Genomic DNA, 24,730 nt, shown 5'->3' with positions numbered 1-24,730 from the left:
GCGCAATTGATTGTTGGACATTGGACCAGTTTGGTCACCTTGTGTCAGTTGCAGGGGATGGTAGCAAAATCTTTGTTTTTTTTACAAGTGTTGCAATTAATTCAATGTGCTGTTATCGTAAAATGGGGCCGCACGTTCTGTTGCAAAAAGATAAGCTAATCGATAATTTGATCGTGATCTGGGTTCTAGCAGGATTAACAGTGCTTCACCCGAAAGATTGTATTACTGAGCCAGAACCCTTTTGTTTTGCTGCAACGCACACAGCAAACCTACCTACTCGTACCTACCTTTTATTGATGCTTCTTGTTTTTTATTTTATTCTTATTTCGGTACAGATATACTGCATAATTGTTTTCCTTCGTATTTTCTCGGGAACGTTCGTATTTGTCATGCTACTTCAATCAACCTCAGTACTTTTTGTACTGAGACTGAATTAGCAAGACACGTTCGGACGTTTCCGTGAAAATACGAAGGAAACTAAATAATTAGGTATGCACTACATCTGTAACAGCACGATTTACAATAGATCTGTAAAATGTGATGCCAATTTGGCAAAATGAGAGGGAAATGCGTTATGATTAAAATAATTGGTACCTACTCGCACTTATGACATAATATGTTTCTAAATATGACCCGTCTTCTCAATATTATAAAACTTATCTTTTTAATAATAACTATACCTACTTACAATAAAAAGTAACCTAAAATTAAAACTACGCATTACATAACTAAAACTAATACCTGAATATTATAAATCATAAATCATATATTTATTTGTAAACATAGGTTTTTACAGATATAATTGTACACTTAAAAAGAGTATCACTATATTTAGCCATTAGGCATACAAATATTTTCCAGATGGTGCATGCATATTTACAAACTTAATCTATAAAAATATATTAAATAACCTTAATCTATAAAATAGGTTCAGGCGGAGTATGTCACTTTCTTAGGACGTCACATTCTGAGGACGTCACATTCTGAGTTCGTCACTTTCTGAGTACGTCACTTTCTGGGAACGCCACTTTCTGAGGACGTCACTTTCTGAGTTCGTCACTTTCTGAGTACGTCACTTTCTGAGAACGCCACTTTCTGAGTACGTCACTTTCTGAGTACGTCACTTTCTGAGTACGTCACTTTCTGAGAACGCCACTTTCTGAGTACGTCACTTTCTGAGGACGTCACTTTCTGAGAACGCCACTTTCTGAGGACGTCACTTTCTGAGTACGTCGCGTTTTTTAGCATAGGTACGATTTAACAGTATAATATACCTGCACGAAAAATGTATACTGCCAGCAACCAGATTAGCTGTTCGACATACGGTCGCTTTTATATCTTACATACCAATACCAATCTCTGTTTGCCTTACGCCTGACTGGTAGAGAATTCCATTTGGCAAAACGTCCTATGTTTCGTGCAATAAAGTGAAAATAGAGAAATAAATAATATAAAAACAATCTAATTATGTTTAAATCATTATTTAATTCAGAATACTACAGAGAACTACAAGCACCAAAACATTTAGCCACAGATTGGAGTTAGGCCGGCAACAGCTTCGATTCAATACACATAAATGTTTCGCACAGTAGGAACCATGATTTTATCATTCGCCGCTGTGATTAGCTGGTGAAGGTATCACGGCAAGCTCGCTGACACCAGTAGAAGGTCATTCCCACATATTTACATTTAAACGGACTGCCGCTCATTTCGTGACAACATATTCTTCAACATACCGCGTCTTCTGTCATGTCCCCATAAACTCACGTCTTTTTTTCCGATGATGATGTAAATTTTGGATATCTGCGTATAAAAATCAGCTCTTGCAGTTTTGGTTCAGACAATATTTCTTCACGTGTCACCTGTGGAGAATAGGCGTCAAAGGATTTTTTCTTCATATCGGCAACGGCATATTCAGAATATATGTTCAGCCACCAATCACTTCTGCGTATGGATCACTCCCATACTCTCATAGTTCTCATGTTCTGCATATATTTAATGTAATTTATTTGTTTGTTTTCTTCCTATATAGGTTACACGATGAATTTTTAAATTAATATTACATTGTACTTTTAGCCTGACAATAAAAATCTATCATGTCGCCGATTTGACATCGCTGATTTTTTTCTATTTAAAATCCAAAACTACAAAAAGGTTATAAAGTTTGTCAAAGGACTGTCTCATTTCAAACATAGACAGAGATAAACATACTATCTTTGTCTTACACTAGTACTAGCATCCAAAAGAAAAGGATGAGTGTAGTTTTTATTGTTCTTATTTAATGACAAATTGGTTTGACCACTTACAGTCCGTTAACTCTCAGAATGAACTTCGTTTTTCGGGTAAAATCGGACGTATTCGCGTAATAAAAAATGACAGCGTCGTACTGATTTAGTTGCAACTTGCAATCCAACACTCAAAACTATACAGGATGGTCTATACCACGACTTCCAAAATTTTTTTTAGATTCCTCAATTCAATTATAGAATATGTATGTTAGCCGGTTTTTCGTAGTTTACGAGTTATGAATTGTTGAACTTTTAACTTTTGTTAAGAAATTCCGGGCCGAACCAATTAATTTATTTAAAAAAACTATTGAACTTTTTTGAATGTTTCTTTTTATAACATAATCCTTTACAAACGACGCAGTTGCTAAAAAAATCAGCATCCTCACTTGGCTGCGAGTTGGAAAAAAAGACAAAAGTCAAAGTTTTACGTTCAAGCAGGTCAAGTTTAGATTTTACCTAATTAAAAAAAAACAAGCGAGTTCAACGACTTTTGGTTATTTTAGAAACTGCTAGTCCCTAAGTTTTTTTTAAAGGTAAAAAAAAAGTGACAATAGTCATAATTTGACAGAGTCACCGGTCAAAGGAATCGAGGTGGAAAGTTCCCAAATTAGTAATCTGATAGCCCACGTAGTGAAGAATCTAAAAAAAAAACAACGGGTTGCACTCCGGGAGTGCCGGCAGAAGTGAAAACTCAATGACATTGTATCAGTTTTTCGATCAGGCCACGTGTCCGTCTTACGTCTTACGAATCTTACGGTCACGTGACCTGTCGCGAGTTTAACATTTTTTCCCCATCACAAAAAGTGCACAGCGCCGCTAAGGAAGTTTTCACTTAAAAATTTTGGACATCGTGGTTTGTACCACCCTGTAAGGTGTATTCGGGTATTACCGAATGTCGGATAATTCCGAAATTCAGATGAAAATCACCCTTAATTCCGTCATAATAAAAGTCTCTTTCGGAATTATCCGACAGTTTTCGACATTCGGAATTACCCGAGTAAACCTTATAGAGTAGTTAATACCACCATAACTAGTAGGTAAATATTTAAATTCATATTAAAATATGTGACTTTTAAGTACTGTGTAATTATTTACAAATAAAATTTAAAATTTTTGTTTTAATTTATTTTTTTATGTTAAAGTAAATTTTAATTAAAACTAGAGATAAAATAAAAAACACAAACTATAAAAAATATACTTACCTACAAAAAAATATGTGACTGTTATTATTACCACTCTGTATAATTTCAGCGAGAAGTTGTAAATGACGGTGTGACGTTCTGCTTTCAAATTCTGATTCTATTTTACTTAGATTATGACAAAAAGTCAAATCGCAATATAGTCATCAACCAAATATTAAGCATAACGTCATTAAATTAGGGCTTGTTTTACATTGAGGTATCCCTAACTTTTGGCGAGTGAGTAAGAAAGCAGAACAGCAGTATCACCTTCGCGTGTTACCGCCGATACCCGACCCGATGTATCTTTCTAAAATCCGAAGGTCATTCTGAGAGTTAACGGACTGTAGATAATGTTGAGCTAGCTTCGACCCGCGACTTCATCCGCTTGGAAATATGATGATGATGATGATATCGTACCTATGCTAAAAAACGTGACGTACTCAGAAAGTGACGTCCTCAGAAAGTGGCGCTCTCAGAAAGTGACGTCCTCAGAAAGTGACGTACTCAGAAAGTGGCGTTCTCAGAAAGTGACGTACTCAGAAAGTGACGAACTCAGAGAGTGACGTACTCAGAAAGTGACGAACTCAGAAAGTGACGTCCTCAGAAAGTGGCGTTCTCATAAAGTGACGTACTCAGAAAGTGACGAACTCAGAATGTGACGTCCTCAGAATGTGACGTCCTAAGAAAGTGACATACTCCGCCTGAACCATAAAATATTAGTGGTGGTAATTAATTGCTATAACTGTTCCAAATTTTAGGTATCTACTTCAAACAGTCTCTGAGAAAAACGCATTTAACTGATTTACAAGACCGAAGTGATCCCATAAGTGTTCCGTAAACAAAGTTTTGTACGGAACATTAAAAATAAATAAAACATAATATGGGTGAGATAGCCCAATATGTACCTATATACTAGTGGCTCTGTGAGCTGTAGACCTCGCGAGCAGAGTTTAAAACTGAATAAATGTATGGTTCCGTTGTTTTGAAGAATTTAGAGAATCTAATTTGACCATAAAAACTTAACTATCAATTGCTTACAAAATTCGGGAATTGGTTTAGATATGCGACCTGTAGAGTAGAACATATGGACATACGAAACAATTTTTGGCTAACAGGCCAATTCAAACTTACACTGATATCAGAAAGACATCTATCTAACTGATGTCATTTAGTTATCGTGCATTTCACTCGTTCTTGTCCGTACATGTATTGGCACAAGCGAGACGCACGATGACTACTAAATAACATGATAAAAATATCATCCCGATGTCAGTGTACGGTCGATGCCCCTTAAGTATACACGTCGCCATACTAATTGTATAGAAAAGTGGATAGAGTTAGACCAAGAAAAGTCTGCAGAGATTTTGACAGCACACGCAGTTCCAATGTTATTTGTGCCAGTGTCAAAATCTCTGCAGACTTTTCTTGGTCTAACTCTACTTATGTTAGGAAACCAACATTACCTTTGAATTAACCTGTAAACTGCAACTAAGAAGCTTCGTGCGCGAGTGTGGCCCATAATTTCCGAAAATCATTTTTTCTTCGAGGCAATTACTCCGTTCTCATATTTTGCGTTGCCCATAATTTCCCGAAATCATTCATTCTCGGTAGCAATTACTCCGTTCCCATATTTTCCCAATGGTTTTCTTCCGCAATCGCCTATTTTTAATATTTTTAAATTAATCTTTTCCTTATAGGTTTCGTTCTTTTAAATATCTAGGATAATATTTTCTTGTTACTGTATGTTAATAGTGTAGTAATTATATTTGTTACTTGTAGGTATTTCACATACAACAAATATCAAAAACACTAAAATTGAAACATAATCTACAAAACTACAAGTAAAAAACCAAACGCTGTCAGCCAATAACTCTAACCTACCTATCTCTGGGAGCAGATTCGTTTTTAGGGTCATCAAAAAAAAATAACCCTAACCTACCTATCTCTGGGAGCAGTTTCGTTTTTAGGGTCATCAAAAAAAAAATAACCCTAACCTACCTATCTCTGGGAGCAGTTTCGTTTTTAGGGTCATCAAAAAAAAATAACCCTAACCTACCTATCTCTGGGAGCAGTTTCGTTTTTAGGGTCATCAAAAAAAATAACCCTAACCTACCTATTTGAAAAAAACCTGGTTATTTTTACCACTAGCATTAAAAAAAAGAGAAAATATGGAGATAGAGAATATTTAGTTAGTGAAAAAAAAACCTACTGGTTATTTTAACTACTGGGATTAAAAAGAAAAGGGAATAAATTGAGAAAAGGAAAATTTAGTTTATGAAAAAATGTACACGAAAAATTAAATAAAGCGAAGAAATTCCACTGGGAAAAAATGAAAACGGAGTAATTGCCTCGAAGAAAAAATGATTTGCGGAAATTATGGGCCATTTTAGCGAGGCGATCCAAATTAAAAGGCTCAAAGTATAACTAACATTATTGTTAGTTAGACTTTGAGCCCGGGAAAGCGCAACGTACGAGCAACCTACAGCTAGTTCCCTGAGCCCAAGGTCGACCACTACCCTAGGCAATGTTAACCCCTGCGATTTATGGATGGTGACCGCCCATGCTATAAACGTAAGTGGAAATTGACTCCTGGAACAGCCATGCCCTTGAACTAAAATCGCTAAAAAAAATTTCAAACAAAAACTCAAACGAATACGCTTACCTCGCGCTTCGCGCTCGCTTGATCAATCAGCAATATGATGATTAAGTGCAAAACATAAATAAAAAAATTTGCATTTACTGGGGATCGAACCGGGTACCTATCCCATATCCTTGCTTGTAAGCGTCTTTCCAACTGCGCTATGATAGCATTTAGATGAGCTGACGAAATTTGGTTACTTATTCTCGAGTAAGAATTTAAATATCTAATCTAAAGAGAATAAAGTGTATAGGTGGCAGCACAGGAGCCGTCAGATCTTTGGCGCGAAGCGTAGATATGTAGTTTATGATTCCGATGTAGCCCACGAGATGGCAGAACCTACTATGCACAAGGAAACGTACTTACGAGAACGGTAGATGGTAGCACTTGCTTTGGCAATGTACATGTGCACATATGTTTCCGATTCAGGCCACAAGATGGCAGGCCCTCCAACGCGCACGGTCCCTATAGTGGGCGCGCGTGAACTATAGGGGGTAGCATAGGAGCCGTCAGATTTTTGGCGTGAGGCGTAAATGTGACGTTTATGCTTCCGATGTAGTCCACAAGATGACAGAACCTACTATGCATAAGGAAACGTACCTACAAGAACGGTAGATGGTAGAACTTGTTTTGGCAATGTACATGTTTCCGATTCAGGCCACAAGATGGCAGACCCTCCAACGCGCACGGTCCCTATATGTAGTAGAGGGTTATTGTCATACTAAATTTTGTAGTCACAGTAAATTTACTGCCATCTTTCGATACAGGATTAAAATAAAAATGAAAAAAAAAATCAATAAATGTATATATGTATGGATAAATGATTTTTTTTATTTTTAGAACGCCATATGATTTTGACCCATGTTCTTTTACTGATATGAGTAAAAATTGTTAAATATAAAATGGTGTCGCCATCTAGACGAGCAAAGGCCAAAGGTATGGCGCCGTATATTCAAGAATCAAATTTTCTTTAAAGCGCAAAAAGCCATCATCTCTTGCAAAAAATAAACGAATGCGCTTAGCCCGCGCTTGATAAATAAAAAATACGATTTTTTTAATTTTTTCAAAATAAAAAAATAAAATAAAAAACAACAGTTGATACGAAATTTAAGTATAAAAAAATACAAAAAGTTATGTAGCAGCATACAATTACTGGGGATGGAACCAGGGACCTCCCTATGCAAACAAAAAAGCGAACGTTAGCAAAATGCGCCATGATAGTTCTTACTAAAGCTGACGAAATTTAGCTACTCATTCTCAAGTAAAAACTAAATATCTAAATACCGCCGAAACCAGAGATACAAATTTTCTGAATTTTTGGCCATTTAATCTATAAACATATATCAAAAAGAAAAAACTCTTATGATATCGATACGACTATTTGTTTAGGCGACAGGTATCACGACTCCGCCATTTTTTAAAATTTCCAAAAACCGGATTGACAAAAAAATTTTATTTAGTCATAGAATCTGGTCACAAAATTTCATGAGAATCGGTTAAGAATTGCGACCTGTAGAGGAGAACATCCGGACATACGAAAGCAAAATGCCCGAGTCAAAACGTAGACCTTCGCTTCGCTTCGGTCAATTAGGCTAGATCATCCAGGGCCGATCCCTGTGGAAGGGTTCCCACAAGGCTGGCTGCGTTCCCCCTTTGGATCGCTATGCCGATCCGTTGGGCGAGGAACGATCCAGCCCTAGGGCCCCCGGGGACCTCGATAATTTTTTGGAGAGCTGCTGAATTAGTTTGGACTAAAATGATATTGTGATATTAATTAAATAGAAACTTAACACTTATCACTCTAACGACGTTTCTAATGACTCATGAGCCACGAAAGCTTAGTGACGCCTAAAGTTACGTGGTCAATACTGGTTACCGATTGCCTGTATGACGTGTCCTAGAGGCCATTATTGCAGTAATCCAAGACAATGATAGTCATCATTATATACCTAACCTTTTAATCCGTGATATCACGCTGTGAATAGAAATGTCAGATCACTATCTACATGATGATGACCTAAAAATCACGGAACTTAACCGCCAAATTGTTCTTACATCTGCTTTTTAGTAGTTGCTTGTTTAAGATTTAACTATTATTATTCTCGGAATTCAGTAGCCGAAAAAGAAAATAATTCAAATATGGAATGTTTTTACTAAAATTTTATTTTATTTGTTACAGATATTAATAATGAAGAATCAATAGAAGCAACTAGGATAAAAAGGGAAGGCGTCTCAGAAAACAGGGGTGAGTACTTCAACAATTACCATACGCTCCATCTCTTCTGTAAAAAATATCTTTGCTTCAAAATGTCTGCATTTTGCCGCTAGTCTAACTAGCGTGTAACTGTCTGGTCTGATCTTTATCTTAAACTTACCTTTTGCCTTTTTCTCTTCTTAATTTTATATTTTTCGTTTCTTTTCTATACTTAACCTATAGTAAAGCATCCGTAGGTAGGTTGTGTGGAAATTTGTTTGATTGTGTTGACGTTGATTATGATTATTTGAGTAAGTATAGGAATTTGAGCACCATTAGTTTCTTTTTATTACCAATAACAATTTAAACATCATCAATGTCAATGAATGTATAAATTAGTGCTAACAGTATGAAAGTGTTTGTCTCTACCTATCTATTAGCAATAGCGTATTTATTCTTCTATTTATATTGCATAATTAATTGTATGTTTTTTTCTTTCTCTTTCAAATCTAATCCGGTCTGGACAACTACGGACTTTTGTAAAATATAACGCACCTCCACGATCCTTCCTGACACCACTTGACGACATCTGACGGTAGACTTGACTGTGTTGCTCGTCAACGACCAACAACGGAACGACTATAACTCGAGAGTGGGGAGGTACCACAGTGTGAAGCCTCTCATCGGGTTACTGACCTCGACAGCCAGGACATTCATCCAAGATGGGGTGACGACCGAGTTCGCCACTCAAATCCTTGGCACCACGCTGAACAACGGGCGCATCTACGCGCAACTTCTCACAAAGTCTTCTCTTGTTTTGTACAATAAGCCGGCAAATGAGGATGCAGTCGCGGTGAAACCGACGCGTGTGCATTCCGCTTTCGACGGCCAATGGAGCGTCAAGCAAGATTTAGGCTTCATTGACCCTGATGAGTTTGTCCTTAAAAATACTGATTATCTTGCACCGAGCAGTAGAATGGACATAGTTTACGCTAGTAAACCTCCGCAAGAAAGCAATTTCTGGAATGCGAGTCCTACTGCTCAAGAACAAGATAACCAGATTGCAGAGGAGCCAACGGCGCGTAGAGTTCAACAAAATAATGAAATTCCCCGATTTTCACAAAATGAAGCCTTTAACTACCTTGACGGTCCATCAGTCAACAGTGAAAAGAAGTTTGATTTCGTTGTGAAACCAGCCATCCTAGAAAATATAAATGCATTGCATCGTCAAAGTAAAGCTTATGAACCTGTAACAGAACCTATTAAAATAGATTCTCGAATTAAGGAAGAATTAAACGAATCAAATATTGTCAAAGTTAAACCCAATTACGATTTACCGACATTTACGATTAAAAACGAATTTTCGCCTATCTTTTATTATATAGATAATGTTGAGTCTCGTAGCCCTCCGCAACCGGTAGGGCAGCAAACTAAATTACCTAAAAAATTGTTTGGCCAAAAAAGCGAATCGAGGCCAAAGAAAACGTTCACATATGCTGGGTTTGCTGACTTCACCACTGTTGTTGGTGATACGGTTATTATTTTTACTCCTAACACTGATATTGCTCGTCCACAAAGTCCAGACAAAGTAAACGTTTTTCCCTCAGCTAAACAAGTCGATAAACTTAATACAAAAATAACTTTCCTTGCTGCCGATATTCCTGTAGCTACTGCGACGTATAAACCTCACGAAGTTAATGCGGCCAGTAAAGTAACCATTCCTAGTAGTGATAATGTTTCTGAAAAAGTTTTATACAACGACGAAGATAGTCTTAAAAAGGTGCATTATAACATTGATAACAAACCAACGGGTGTTTCAGTTCAAAGCAATAGTGGATTTGATTTTAACTTAGATGTCATTCAGCCCTCAGAAGCTTCGGTACCAATAACAGAAAGTACGCGCCTTACCGATAATTTAGAAGTCATTCCAATACATGACAGCTCAAAAGCTACAGATCCACTAACATTATTGAGACCATCTGCTACTATAATTGAGGACCCTAAAGAATCTGTGATCACGGAAAGCAATGTAAATGAAGATTTAGTAACTTCTGAAGAAGAAGCAGACAACACAGCCGCGGAAGTTACAGAAAAATCAGAAGAAGAAAATGAAGAGGAGGAGGAAGATGAAATTACTACTCTAGCAAATGAGTCTGGAATAATAACAACTACCGAAAGTGGTCATAGTGAGGAATCTTATGAAGATATAGAATCAACCACTGAGATGAAACACGATACTGAAGAAGAGGTTATTTGTTCCAGCGGTATCGAAACGAAATCCGTTATGACAACCGCTTACAAAACACTAACTTATTTGACAACCTACTTTATCCCTCTCGAAAGCAAGGTAACAACTACTTCCGTAAAATCGAACGTAGTCGTTGAAAGCAACGTAGGCTACCTGACTAATGTTGTATGTAAGTCTGATATCAACATAGAACCGACGGCTGTTGTCAAAGTGAATGTGCAGTCCTCTGTACATAGTAGCTTGGAATCTCCTGAAGTTGAAACCGAAGGATCGGTATCTACACCTCCTACACAGCCGGAGCTAGTTACTGAAGCTGCACCAAAGACAACTCCTAAACAAAAAGAAAGCTCAACAACGACTGAAGCTAAAGAAAGCGAGAACGGAACTACGGTCGATAACAGTTCGCAAGAAGACGAAGAAAATACGGAAGAAAATGAAACAACAACAAGCACGCAGACGACAACTACTGAACGAGTTTCAACTAGTCACAGTCATGTAGAGGTATCGGTTAGCACAGAACATTCTACAACGCCGACTGAGAAGCCTACTTCTGAAGAAGAAGAGGATAGTAAAGAAAATGAAATAGATTTGATTTACAAAACGCTTTATACTACTTATACTTACTTTACCACGTTCTTTGGTGATCAAACATCAAGTGTCGCTAGCCACAAATCCATTGTAACTAATGTTATTACGTCGACGATCAATCTTGCTCAGTTAGATCCTTCCTTATTGGGTGCATTTGACGAGGATGAAATTGCGCCAACTAGCGTAGGAATCGGTCGTCCTACTGAATCGTTTGCCATCAACAGCATAATTGATTTAGTCAAAAATAAAGACGTTCTTGAATCCGTCGAAGGAGGTGAGAGCTATAGTTCTCAGACGCCTACTCCATCATTGGGTGATGATGTAGCTAGTATTAAACCAGACGCTGTCAAAACGTACTTTACGACTTATACATTCTTCACGACGATTTATGTAGGAACTGATGCTAACGTATGCAGCAGAAGCGAAGTATATACAAACTACGTGGGACCTGATGAATTGATTCCAACTAAGAGTAATCCTTTAGGTGCGGAAAAAACTAAAGCTCAGTTTGATTTTAGAAATTGTAAGCAGGTTAAAAGAGAACCACCAGCGAATCCAGAAGAAACCTCGTCAATGGAATCTTCGGTTACTATGGAAGAAAATGATGATAAGCCTACTAATGAAAACAAACATACACTTCCACAGCCTACACCTGTAGAAGTTGACATGTTATTCAGTGTAGAGTCCAACCCATTAGATACCGATAACTCTTACACAGACACGGTAACAGATGTTAAATCATCATCCTCTAGAGGTGAAAGGCAGTACATAGAAAATAACAATGTATTAGATGATCAAATTAGCTCTGAGAGTAACATTGATGAAATCATGCCATCACCCACACTTCTGCTACAAACAAGTTACACGACATTCACTTATTTCACAACTATGTACATTGGAAAAGACTCAAGCAAAGTAAAGAGTAGATTAGAAACTATTACTAACGTAGTAACTGAGACGATAACACCTAAAAAAGAGGCAGAAGAAGAGAGTAACTTGCCAATTACATATTACACCACATTTACCTATTGGACTACTCTTTACAAAGACAAAACAACCACAATTACAAGTCGAGAAGAAATTGTTTCTAATGTAGTCACCCCTGTTGTCCAAGTTGCACCAACTATCAGTCCTATCGATACTACACCGATTGATATCGAAAGTGTCTTACCACCAAAAGAATTAGAAGTTGAAATAAAACCCTCACTTATCGAAAATAGTCCTGAACAAGATGATGGTAAAGCTACTTTTTACACAACATACACATACTTCACGACCTTTTATGCTGGTAATACTTCCCAGATTAGAAGCAGTTTAGAAACGGTCACCAACATTGTTGATAACACTAAAGTAATAGAAGACAATCAGTTAGGACGAAAAGTACCGACTGGAGCAGTGAATAAAAATCTCATACAAGACAATGGTGAAAAACCACATATATCTCCAACGATTGTGAAAGAAGAAATCAAACCCACAAAATTACCCGATATATCGGGCGCGTCTCCAACGGTTCTTGTTGGCACTTATATTGATAATCTATTTGCGGAAATTAAACCAGCGGACAATAATACGCCTTCTCCAGATACTGATAAAAAGATACTATTTTCGCAAGTTGCTGTTATTTCTGGTGATTCAGTAATAATCACTGATGATAATAAAACGTTGAGCACAGAATCTACAGCAAAAGTACGTGAAACAAACGGTACGACCACACCAGGAGCTTCTATAATTAGCCCGACTCCAGAAGTTATTGAAAGTTCAGTTGCGGAACCAGATACAACAACAGAAGCCCACGAATCAGAAGAAGAAGAGGAAGAAGATGACGGATCCTCGAGAAAGAAGTCTCGTTTGACTTTTACTACAAAGAAACCTTCATTTACTCCTGTTATTATTCCATTCGCGTCTAGAAATAGACCTACTTTCAGTCCCAAAGCAAGAGTTCCCTCGCTCAGTAGCGCAACAACGATTACTCGGGCTGACTTTACACCAACTATAACTGCAACACCAACGTTAAAATCTGTAAGGCCATCTGGATTTGGCGGAAACAGAAAAGCATCTTCATTTGGAGGATCTTCTAGCGCCGGAAAGAGATTCAACGGACGCAGCAGCATCTCAAATCCTTCAGCGAATGTACCCTCTGCGTCACGTTCAGGTGGATTCGGTGGTAGAGCGTCTATTCAGCCTACTTCGAGACGAACTGGCTTCAGGTCAAGTTCTATCAGAGCAAACAGCTTAGACTTCGCTAGTAGGTCAGCGATTCCAAGAATACGACCTACTGCTTCGTCGAGACTCAGGGGTAACAGAAATTCGGCGTCTATATCATTACCACCACCAGAGCAAAACGAGTCGGAGACATCTGGAACTCAGCAGGAAGAGACCGCCACTGAGGCTTTAAATGAAGTTACTGAAGCACCGGTCAGGACTACATCTAATCCTCTTCTTAGATTTAGACGACCACCCGTAGCTAGACAACCAGGTACAGCTGTGACTCCAAGAGTTACCACTCCTTCAACTAGACGAACGGCAGTTACGAGCAGAGGACGTTTAACCACCACGACTAGGAGACCTACCACTCGTTCAACTACTAATCCACTATTGTCACTGCGCAGACAACGCCCACAAAATTCCCTTTTCCCTAGACGGAACCTATTTAAACAGCCCGAACCTGAGCCAGAAGAAGAAATTAAAGAAAACGAGCAAGAAGTTGAAGAGAGCGAGGAATTATTGGAAGGAGAAGAATTCGAAGAAGACAATGACTACGAATCATCAAACAGAAAAGAGCAGCAAGTTGCAACACCTTCGACACCCGCACCAAAGAGGAATGTTGTAAGCATCAGACCATTCTCGAGACGACGAGTTAAACGTCAAGTTGATTACGGTAATAGGAAATACACAAATTTCAGAAGACCTGGTCTTAAGTCTGCTTCTACTAAAGCTCCTGAACCGGAAACGGAACCACCGGCGCCTGTAACTCAAAAATCTAGACCTGGAAACAGATTTAATTCCAGACTGTCATCCGGTAGTAGAACTACTACTTCTGCTCCTCAAAAATCTTCGCAAAGGCAGCCTTTTATTGTCAGGGGAGAAAGCCGAACAACTACCACATCTGCACCAGCTTATAGAAGAAGTAGCAAATCTAGACCATCTTCACGAACAACAACTTTATCTTCAAGACCTAAAGCACCTAAACTATTAAATAGTCGATCACAGTCGGAAAGACCTAGAAGTCCGTCTCGTAGCAGTACGAGCAGGTCTCGAACACGCACGACAACCAGCAGAGCTTCGAGCAGACAAAGAAACTCTTTCGAGAACTTCAGCGGTGAAAGGCAAAACTACAAGAGTATCGTAGACAACGGAAAAATAACAATCACACATCAAATCCCAACTGAAGTCACTATCCCAGTAGTTAATGGAAAGATAACTGAGTACAAAAACGTTTTGACAGCCAAACCTAGCATAGAAGTCTTACTAAGAAATCAAGTTGCGACCACTTTAGGTCCCTTAGGCAACCAGCAACTGGTACTTGCTTCTGAATCGACCAAGTTAGCAGACAATGGTGCCACTGAACTCATTAAATTCTATCTGCATGAGACACCTACCACAACTGTCATTTTCACACCTACCACTATTAGAGGTCGTAAGACATCTTACTCGCATGTTTTGCCCAGTACTGTATATAATGTAGAGCCAGTAACACAAACAATTGGTCCTGAAATCAACGCTAACGTACCGTTAGCTAACTTGCTGCTATCACAACTGTTACTTGGTAACCAGCAGCCAGCGATCAACCCTCTCTTAGCTCTTCAAGGACAGGGCTTGTTACCGCAGCAGCAGGTAGTACAAACTCCAGTAACTGAGTACAAAACTCGGACTACAACTTACGTTACAACAGTAACAGATGCTAGGGAAACCGTTCTGCCGATCACTTTCAAGGGAAAAGCCATTTTGACAACCATAGTTGATCCAACAATTAATGTAATTACTGCAACTGAATATGTCACTGACACAATTGTTTCCACACCTACAGCTTTAGCCCCTCCACCACAATTTAATTCTTTGCTCCTACCTCTGTTATTGCAACAGCAACAACAACAGCAGCAGGCTATAGCGAACCCACTCCTCCAAACACCTAATCCCTTGTTAGGTCTCGGACAGCCTGATTTGAATTTACTACAAAATAACAACTTGAACAATGACATTTATAGCAACAGTCCCAAACCAAACATATTACAAGACTTAAACAGCAACGAAGACTTTGGTGACGAAGTCCAAGACATCGAGGAAGATGCCCCACCTCCGCCACCTCCGGCGCGTGCTAGGAATAAGCCAAGAGCCCCTAAACCCGCGCCCCCTAAACTGACTAGTGTAGTCACCATGTACGTATCTGGTAGGTATCCTGGTGAATTCAGTACCGTTCTATCCACCGTTGTTGTAGACGACACGCAAATAGTTAGGAAGCGAGAAGCAGTTTATTACGAAGACATCGAAGTACTTCCTTCAATATTACCTTCAGTCGGTCAATTGATCAGTTCTCAGAGTGACAGCGCTTTAGAGAACTCAATTGTTTCTGGCACGGAGAAATACTTAGATGATTCTACGTTCAAAAGCCAAATTGAAACACAGAGCCTTGAGAGTATAGTTGGGTCATTGAGTAAACACATAAGATATGACGCATCACCAACATATGTCGTGAAGTTAGCAGCAGCAACCGCCATTAGAGATTTAAATTTAAGTTCAGTCGACGACGTCTCGTGAAGCCCAAACAAATGATTAGGTATATAAAATAATAGTTATTTATTTACATTGTATCATAGTAAGCTTAACTATGAATAGTGCCTTATAGTTTTAACGATAGTGTGTAAGAACAAAATACTCTTTTGTACTTTACTAGATAATTAACTCTTCTATAAGATTGCCAAATAAATCTATAATGTTACCAGGTTTATGTGATGGTTACAAAATTGTTTAGGTAACAAAATATCTATCACTGCCTAAGATTAAGTCTAAACTAGATTATGATTTATCATAATTAATTTCATAATACTCTTCTTGTTTTCAATTGTACATTGCAAATAGGACAAATAAAAATAAATACTTTAAACATTATTATTGATTTCATTTTAATACCTGTCCAACAACTTTATAATTACTTATTTAGTTTTGTAAAATAAGAATGATCCTAACGACTGGTGTTGACAAAAACTCTAGCTTTATGATTCTAGAACTTAAAAAGCTGAGTTAATTTTAACAAGACTGCAACAAAATGACTTTCATAATAATGATTCCCTAATACAGTGTGAAGGTATGTAAAATAATTGGATTGGATTGGATTGCACTTTAATTTTTGTTGTAAAATTTTGATATGTCTCCTTAACTATGTAACAAATTTCTCACTACAGAGGGTACAAGTTATAACTATCTAAAAATTCAATCGTGTCTTAAGTGACCACTTAAGAGTACTAGAAGTCTTTACCAACACTAAATGATCAGTCGGCGTTTTATAGATGGCTTTATCCATCTTTATCCAAATATCCACGTGATAAAATAACTGTCACGTTTTAACACCATGGGATAGAAAGTGACGGACACTGTTTTATCACGCTGTCACGTAAACAAGAACGACCACTATATCCGTACAGAACAAGGAAGCCGAATGACAGTACGATGGATTCGTACTGTCATTCGGAATTCAAGACGGAAGAAACACTGACAGGTGACATTGACAAATGACTGCTGACAACGATGACGACAATGACGAACACCGGAACCTGAAGATACCCCACATCTGGGAGATCCCAAATCCACATCCGTACCTCCAACTACCTCCGAGGTGAGTTTTAATGGTAATCTCGATTGTAGACCTAGTCATAATAATAACATAACAAATTCAAATGTTATTGAAGAATGGAAAAACAAAAAAACAAATTGATTAAAATTCTAATGGTATTCTTCAGGAACATTTTGAAAATTTTAGCTTTAATCTAATAAATAACATTACTGTTAAACTAATTTTAAGAACTATAAATAACTAAAATGAAACGACGACGAAGTAAATGTACATACAGATTTTAGTGCTAATAACACTCCACGGAAGCTTCAATTCAAAGTTTCGTCGCACTGACTTGACTTAGATGTAGTGTTGTACATATATCCTAACCTTATTCCGCACTTTAGTGAAGCACCAAGTTGCAGACACGAGTTGGGCTGGGTTTTGTAAATAGAAATTGGATGCAGTTTGTAGATAGTAAGTAGTGTATTGGGTAAGTAGATTTGGTATAGTATATTTTTTCTAACTTTTCTTTTATTTAATATAAAATGATTTTGTAAAGCATTTTTTTTCAAGATTCTAAAACAAATAATGTAACAGTTATGGTTTAGAATAAGCCAGTAAGTTGATAAGGAAATAAAATAGATTTAATTGAATGTTAAATAATTATAGTTAAATACATTGTGTTTTATAGTAAAATATATACTGTTTTTTTATTATCTCATATGACTAACATTAAATTTAAACATTTCAGCTTTCAATACAAATGGAATAGTGTATGATAATTCACCATGGCGACCAGGCAGAGATATGGATTTGGTGGACCACGGGAATTCTGAGGATGAAAGAAGATTTAAGAATCTAGCTACAAAAATCTTATCAAATGGAGTCGAAGTTTTAGTCAAAGACAAAAACGATGGCAAACAAGATCAGGTATATTTTTTAGTTTACTTGAATCTGAATGATTAAGATTTAAATCAAGTTTATTCCTCAAATATAATACTGGTATTACAGCCATTTTAAGACTAACTATAATTCAATTTTCGTAATAAGTTTTCTTATCTGGAGGAATGGATTTGGATTTATTTCTTTGATTTATAATATGTGTTCTATTATTTTATTTCCTCAGCGGAAACTAAAGCTGATGCAAGTATCTTCATACCAACAACCATTTCGTCACGCATCACCAACTAAATCATTACTATCATCGGCGGTTGCAACCGTTTTCAGCCGCCAGCAAATGAGTGCTCTGTTTCCATTACATCAACTTATGCAGCACAATTATATTATCAAGACTTGCATGACTACATACACTTATTTGACAACTGTAGTCCAAAACAAAAGGAGTGATGTATCTACGTTTGAGACTATCGTCTCAGTGATTACAACTGAGTCATTGACGAATCTGCCCATTTATGCTACAAATATATTTGCAGATATTAAACCCACAAACGTAAGGATTTTTCGAACCCTTGTTTTGCCCTGGGTTGCGATCTTCCTGGTTACCAAGGTTACCAAATAACCTCCCATTAAGACCTTAGTAGACCCTTTACAGTACTAAAACAAACAAATTGGTGTTCTATTATCCAAATTAATGATAAATGTCTTGGCAATTTAACCGAATGATGATCCTAAATATATTTTAAAAATAGGAGAGTGTATTGTAATATAATTTAATAATTCATTGTTTTGAATTTTTCAGACGAAATACATGGAGGTGAAAACTATCAAGCCATCGTCGCCGAGTAAAATATTTCAAAGCAATTTTGTCAAAATTGAGAAAAGGATCGACAATGATAACGGCAATATTTTCGACCTTATACAGCCATCTGAAGTTAGTCACACGCCATGTACGAGTTCTTGCTCTTGCAGCCATACAAAAACAGAAAGCTTGAAGACAAAGTATGCCAACGCCCATGATGCTTCTGCTCCTACTAAGTACGGGATGAAAACGTCTAAGTATGATGCAATTAAGCTAGACCTTAGACCTACCAATAAGGAGACACTTGATAAGAAAACAAAATACAATCCCTACGAATACGATAGTGGATCTCTAGCACCCACTGATAAGGTAGTTGAAAAGTATACGGAAGTAATTAATGATTATTCGGATGAGAAAGATTCAAATTCGGTAGAAGAAAGTGAACTGCTTACGAACGAACAAGCCCCTTCTCTACCTAAACCAAGCAAAGCTCCTGTAACCAAAAGCCCAGACAAGCAGAAGCCTGATAAAACACAGAAACCCAATAAGAACAAATTTGTTGTTGCTGATTTATTAAAACTAGGTTCACTAGGGATTAAAGGTTTATCGCAACTAGCGCCTGTTCTCGAGAAAATGACTGGTGGCTTTATAAAGAGGCAAGAAAATAGAACTACAACAACAACAGGCAAACCTGTATCCAAACTAACGGCTTACAGCGTCAACAAGCGTATTGATACTGACGTGGATTCGAAAAGTAATTTTCCTATTTACATACCTGTAGATGAGTTAGAAACATCTGAGTCACAAATTGGTTTTACTAATGCCACTTTACACCAGAACTTGGCATGGGCAGCGGAACATAAGCAACTTAAAGCTAGAATCGTACCACCGAAAATGATTCATGAAAGTCCTTTGGTGAATGGAGGAATACCTATAAGCCCTGGAGAAATCATTACTGCAAATTCAGATGTCATTGTTGGGAGGCCTGCTGTGGGAGGTCCTTTGACACTCGCGGCTAGTGGAATCAAACTACAGAACCCAGTAAACCCGCCGCCATTGGATAGTTTTGTGGCTGCTGACGAGCAATACTTAGTGCATGAAAAACCTCCTACCTTTGAGCAACCTTCTACCAATGACCAGGCTGTTATTTCGACAAAAGTTGACGATTCTTTTGATTTGAGACCCCCAGAATTACCCAAGCCGATGCAGAAACCAATAAGAAGTCCACCTCGACCTTCTTCGCCACCATATAATTTTCATAATAATAACGCGCATAACATAAACCCTCCACCGAAAAATATGCCACATAACAATGATCATGCTATAAAACCGGAAAAAGTTAAACCTGGCACTACTGTTCTAGGAAATCATGGGCGACCTGCATTTTTAGACTATATTCCGTCGTTAGCTCGTCCTGAAAATAAACCACAAGATTCTGATGAAATACCAGACAATAGCCCAAGTTCTTCAGAGATTATCAGTACTAAAGTCCGCGTTGAAGATAGTTACCCCTTACCCGATAACAATGGGTTAATGAGTAAACCATTTTTGGTAGACATTCAACCTTCCAGAGTTGCTAATGTGCTAATTCCACACGGAAGTTCTACAGCTTTAGTGTTTGCTGGATCTTCAGAGCCACATAAAACTGGTGATTATGTTGATGACCCCTTGCCTTACCCTGAACCTGGGTATTTTGGTAGCTTTAGTATAGATGCTCCTCAAATGACTAATGTTCATAATGTCGCACCGACCAGCAATAAACAATTTGCCGTCAAGCCTACTCATAGACCATTAGAACCGTATAAACCACCACAAATTTATAAGAATCATACGTTTAAGCGTGACCAAAAAATTAAATGGACGGAAACTAAACCTACTTTTGATTACAATAAGATTCCTCCACCAACGAGTAACCAAGAGACTTTCTTGCAAGTAGGTCCTCATATAACTGCCTACAATCCTAATATTTATCGTCCAAACAATGGAAACTTTGAACATTATAGTCATGTTAGAGGCAAAGAAAAGAAAAAAGAAGTCATCGATAAGGAATATGAAAATTATTTAGCAGTGCCACCTCCACCACCAAAAATGCACTTCAATCATGAAAGTAACAATGATAAAAACAAACCATATCTTCAAAAACCAATCATTCATACAAAACCAGTGCAAGACATGAAGGTATTCCTAAACATTCAGCACCCAGTACCAAAACCGCCTCAAAAAGATCAATTGCCTCCGAAGATTACATCGGAAATATACTTTGCGGCTCAAGTACCTGATAGTAAACCCACTCCTGTGTACACTGTACATATACCACCAGCAGAGTCTTCGTATGGCAATTCTTTACACGTGCCCCAAAATGAACGCCATGGCGAAACTCATAGAGATAAAGCTATTGGTTCCGGACAAGCCCATAGCTCAGTACCTACTAATTCATCGCCCACTTATGCCAATAAATCTATTGCCCATAACGAGCATGACAAGGGTACATACACAGTTACACTTAATACTGCAACCAACGTGGCTAGCAATGTTGGTGACGTTGGACAAGTAGTCGGGTCTAGTGTGCCAGTAGCAATAGGCACTGCATCTAAGTATGGTGATTTGAATACAGATATACCAATTTCAACCAACTTTGCTATAAGAGTTGAAGACGATGCTACATCTCTAGATACATACAACTCACAAAGCAATCAAAACACACCGATAGTACACGAACATGTTGGCTCGGTGATTAATGATTATAGTGATACACTAAACAAAGTGTCTATGGGAGATAATAGATGGAATACAACCTCGCCGGTTAAGAGTGAACAAACTATTAAAAATGGATATCAAGATTATTATAACAGTCCAAACTCTGTTAAACCAAATCAAAATAATGTTCCAAGTCCATCAATATCTCCATCTTTAAATAGTCATGCCAATTTCCCTATGACAAATGACTTTACGACTCCATTCAATGATTACAATAACGTGAAACCAGTGACCGAATATGTTGATGATATAAAATCAAATGACCAAAAGAGGCCTCCGAAGCTAATACCAAACATTCCAACCAACTCGCATGGTTGGTATTCTAGTATTCCTCTTAATGAAAATACATTAAACAGTATAACACAAATTAAGGTAGAATCAACCACAAGAAAAATTATTCCGCTACTCCTAGATTACAATAAAGACCTGCCTGACTTCGGTCAAAAAATCTCAAGTGTAGGTAAACCACCTTCTGAATTTTGGGGACAAGATAAACAAACTTTAACGCACCATGGTAGACCTTTCAGTAAACCTAATGATTACACAGTATTGTTTACAAGCCAACCGCCCGTCACCTCAAAACCCTACGGACCAAGTTATATACCATCAAACTTTGGTGCTGTAAAACAACCTGCTTACGACATACCCATCAGAGATAACAGCGACGAAACAACAACTATGAAATTCACCAGACCTACTACTACCACAACTACAGAAAAAATTAAACCAGTATTCGAAACCTCAGAAGAAATATATGACGGACAAGAAGATACTGATAATAATAACAGTGAAATAGATGGAGAAGTTAGCCAGGAATCGATGAAGGTACCTATTGTCAGTACTTCGAGTGACGTTGAGCACACTTCTAAATCAACAACACAACTAACTCTTCTGCAAGATGAGGTAATACCGGGTCAAGAAACTCCAAAAGATAAGAACGTGGATCTAGTAGATTTTAATCCTGGAACTCAAACCGAAAAACCATTTGGGTCCAATAACAGGACTTCGTTTTCGTCGAATACGATTAAACCGGTCTATGATCATAATCCATATGTGGATCCTAGACCATTTACGGTTAATTCCATTAATACTTTAGATCATCAGTTGCACCAACCGCATTGGCAGATTAACCAGATGTTAGAAAATTCAACTAATATTTCATATGAAGAGAACTTTGAGTTAAATACTGGTGAAGAAATGAGCACTATCTCTACCACTAAACCATCTACTACACACAAAGTGCCCTACTACACGAACAACCACGATGGTAAATATAGGAGACCACCTAGACCGGTTTTCTCTGCTCGGCCAAGCAACACATCCCATGACCCTAATAATATTATCACATCTACAGTTCATATACAAGACAAGAAGCCCTTGATAATAGAAAAACCAAGTGAAAAGACAACATTACCATCATTTACCATTACAACAGATTTAGACGTCAATCGGACTTCGAGTGAAATTATCGATTTATCACCGCCGCCACCAACAATCGACTACAATTTCAAGCCTTCAACGAACGATGAAATGATTATGGGAATGAGCCCTCCGCCTCCTAGAACTCCACCTGCTATAAGACAACCAGGCAGAACTACTCCAAGACCTATTAGAACACCTCCTTCATATAAAACTCTGCCGCCTCGCACGTTGCCTCCGCGAACTTTGCCTCCTAGAACGACAACTCAGAGACCTACCAGAAAACCTGTCACGAGAGACGAAGTCTCAACTTATAGACCTTCGTTCGATATTAATAATATTAAACGTCCTTCCTACAACCGTGGACAGCCATCGTTGCAACTATTACCTCCACCTCAAGAACCATCGCGTGTTATTGAAGTTAATCCAGACCCAACAGAAAGACCAACACCTCCTTCTGTTATCTTCCCCACACCTGTTTCTTCGGGATGGTTAACATCTTCAGGAATTGAATTTGCATCAGGTTATGACTTTGAACCTACCTCTATACAGTTCCCTGGAACAGTGGTTCCCACTATAATTGCTCCATGGCATACTTCGTCTACCGAAAGAAGTTCAAACGAGGAAGAGTCCAGTGAACGTAATGATAACCTTAGTGCAGTGAAACCTGTTACAGAAGAAAACACATCAGATTCTAGCAAAGAGGGTACTGATCATCAATCTTCTGTCACGTTTGAACGACCTGTGTCTACAGAATCCACCAGCAAAGAATCACAAGAGGACGTTTCTACTGAAAAAATCAAGTTTGGAACCGCAGGATATAGGAACAGAACTCGTAGACCTTACCCATCACGAGATAGTACTAGTAAGTACAAAACGACCACAACAAAAAAACCTACATCAACAACGAAACCTGTAAGAACACGTCCAGAAATTTTATATCCTACACGGCCTACACCTACTAAGAAGGTTCCAGTAATCAGACCGATTCCTCAGAGGCCTATAACAATTAGTCCATCGAGCGTTATTGAAAGTTCCGAATCTCCAGTTGAAGAGAATTTCATTAAACCAACAGAAGTACTCAAAGAAAGCTCGTTGCCTTCTATACAAGAATTGGAGGCTTCAAATGTAATAGAAAAAGTGCCACCAAGCGTATATACTCCTATTGCAGAAGATAGCGTAATTGTCAAGCCAACTCACCACGCTGGTAACGAAGTTAAAGTATTTGATGAGATCATACCAACAAAAACCGAATTTAAGACTACGGTAGTAACTCTAACAAAGACGTTATCTGAACCACCACAAATTATTTCAAGCATTGGGTATGTTAACTTAACTCATACTCTTACTGTCACTCATACAAAGACAAGTCTTGTAAGTCAATCAGAAGGAGCTGTAACGCAAACGTTGATATTGACTAATACACACACATCAACTATAGTAGACGTTGTCACTGAAGTCTATACACAAGTCCAGCCAACTACAATTATTGAGACTGTAACCAAACATATTCCCATATCATTAGACCCAACGCCGGTTGTAGAAGCGACCACTAAGACTAAATTGGCTCTAGATGATGTTACTATGTCTTCAGAAGAAACTGAAAACTTCATCATAAAAGAAAGTGAAACAACTGAAAATATACAAAAGATTCATACTGAAGGTGACAATGAAAACGACACTTTCTTAATAGTAATGAATAAATCGCAAAATGGTGGGCAGGCACCTCCTGTACAGACGGACGTTGAAACCGGCGATTATGATGGAATCACTAGAAATGAACAAGTAAACAGCAATGGAGTGTCACAAGTGCTGTTTGGTGAAATTTTACTGGCTGGAACGCCATACTTGGAGACTACAAACGTTGGCCATCCTGCTGGTAAATATATTTGAATTTAATTAACATGACAGTCTTACTACTACCAAAGTAGGTAACTATTTTTTTTTG

General features: G+C 37.9%; 2 protein-coding genes across 2 annotated transcripts in view; both read left to right on the top strand.

Annotated features, from left to right (window-relative positions):
* Positions 1–16,243, top strand: part of LOC134801442 (mucin-17-like) — a 117,488-nt gene extending 101,245 nt beyond the window's left edge. The window contains exons 2-3 of the mRNA XM_063774004.1: positions 8,287–8,352; positions 8,901–16,243. Coding sequence (XP_063630074.1) covers positions 8,287–8,352; positions 8,901–15,892 — 7,058 coding nt within the window. The 3' untranslated portion in view covers positions 15,893–16,243. The remainder of the gene's footprint in view (positions 1–8,286; positions 8,353–8,900) is intronic.
* Positions 16,244–17,606: 1,363 nt separating this feature from the next.
* On the top strand, positions 17,607–24,675 carry LOC134801635 (mucin-2-like). Its single transcript, XM_063774254.1, has 2 exons — positions 17,607–17,837; positions 18,607–24,675. The coding sequence occupies exons 1-2, from the start codon at positions 17,715–17,717 to the stop codon at positions 24,673–24,675; spliced, it is 6,192 nt and encodes a 2,063-aa protein (XP_063630324.1). The 5' UTR covers positions 17,607–17,714.
* Positions 24,676–24,730: the final 55 nt, after the last annotated feature.

The sequence above is a fragment of the Cydia splendana genome, chromosome 22 (genome assembly GCF_910591565.1).
Source record: "Cydia splendana chromosome 22, ilCydSple1.2, whole genome shotgun sequence".
In the NCBI taxonomy this organism is placed as follows: domain Eukaryota; kingdom Metazoa; phylum Arthropoda; class Insecta; order Lepidoptera; family Tortricidae; genus Cydia; species Cydia splendana.
This window is presented reverse-complemented; position numbering and strand designations above follow the sequence as displayed.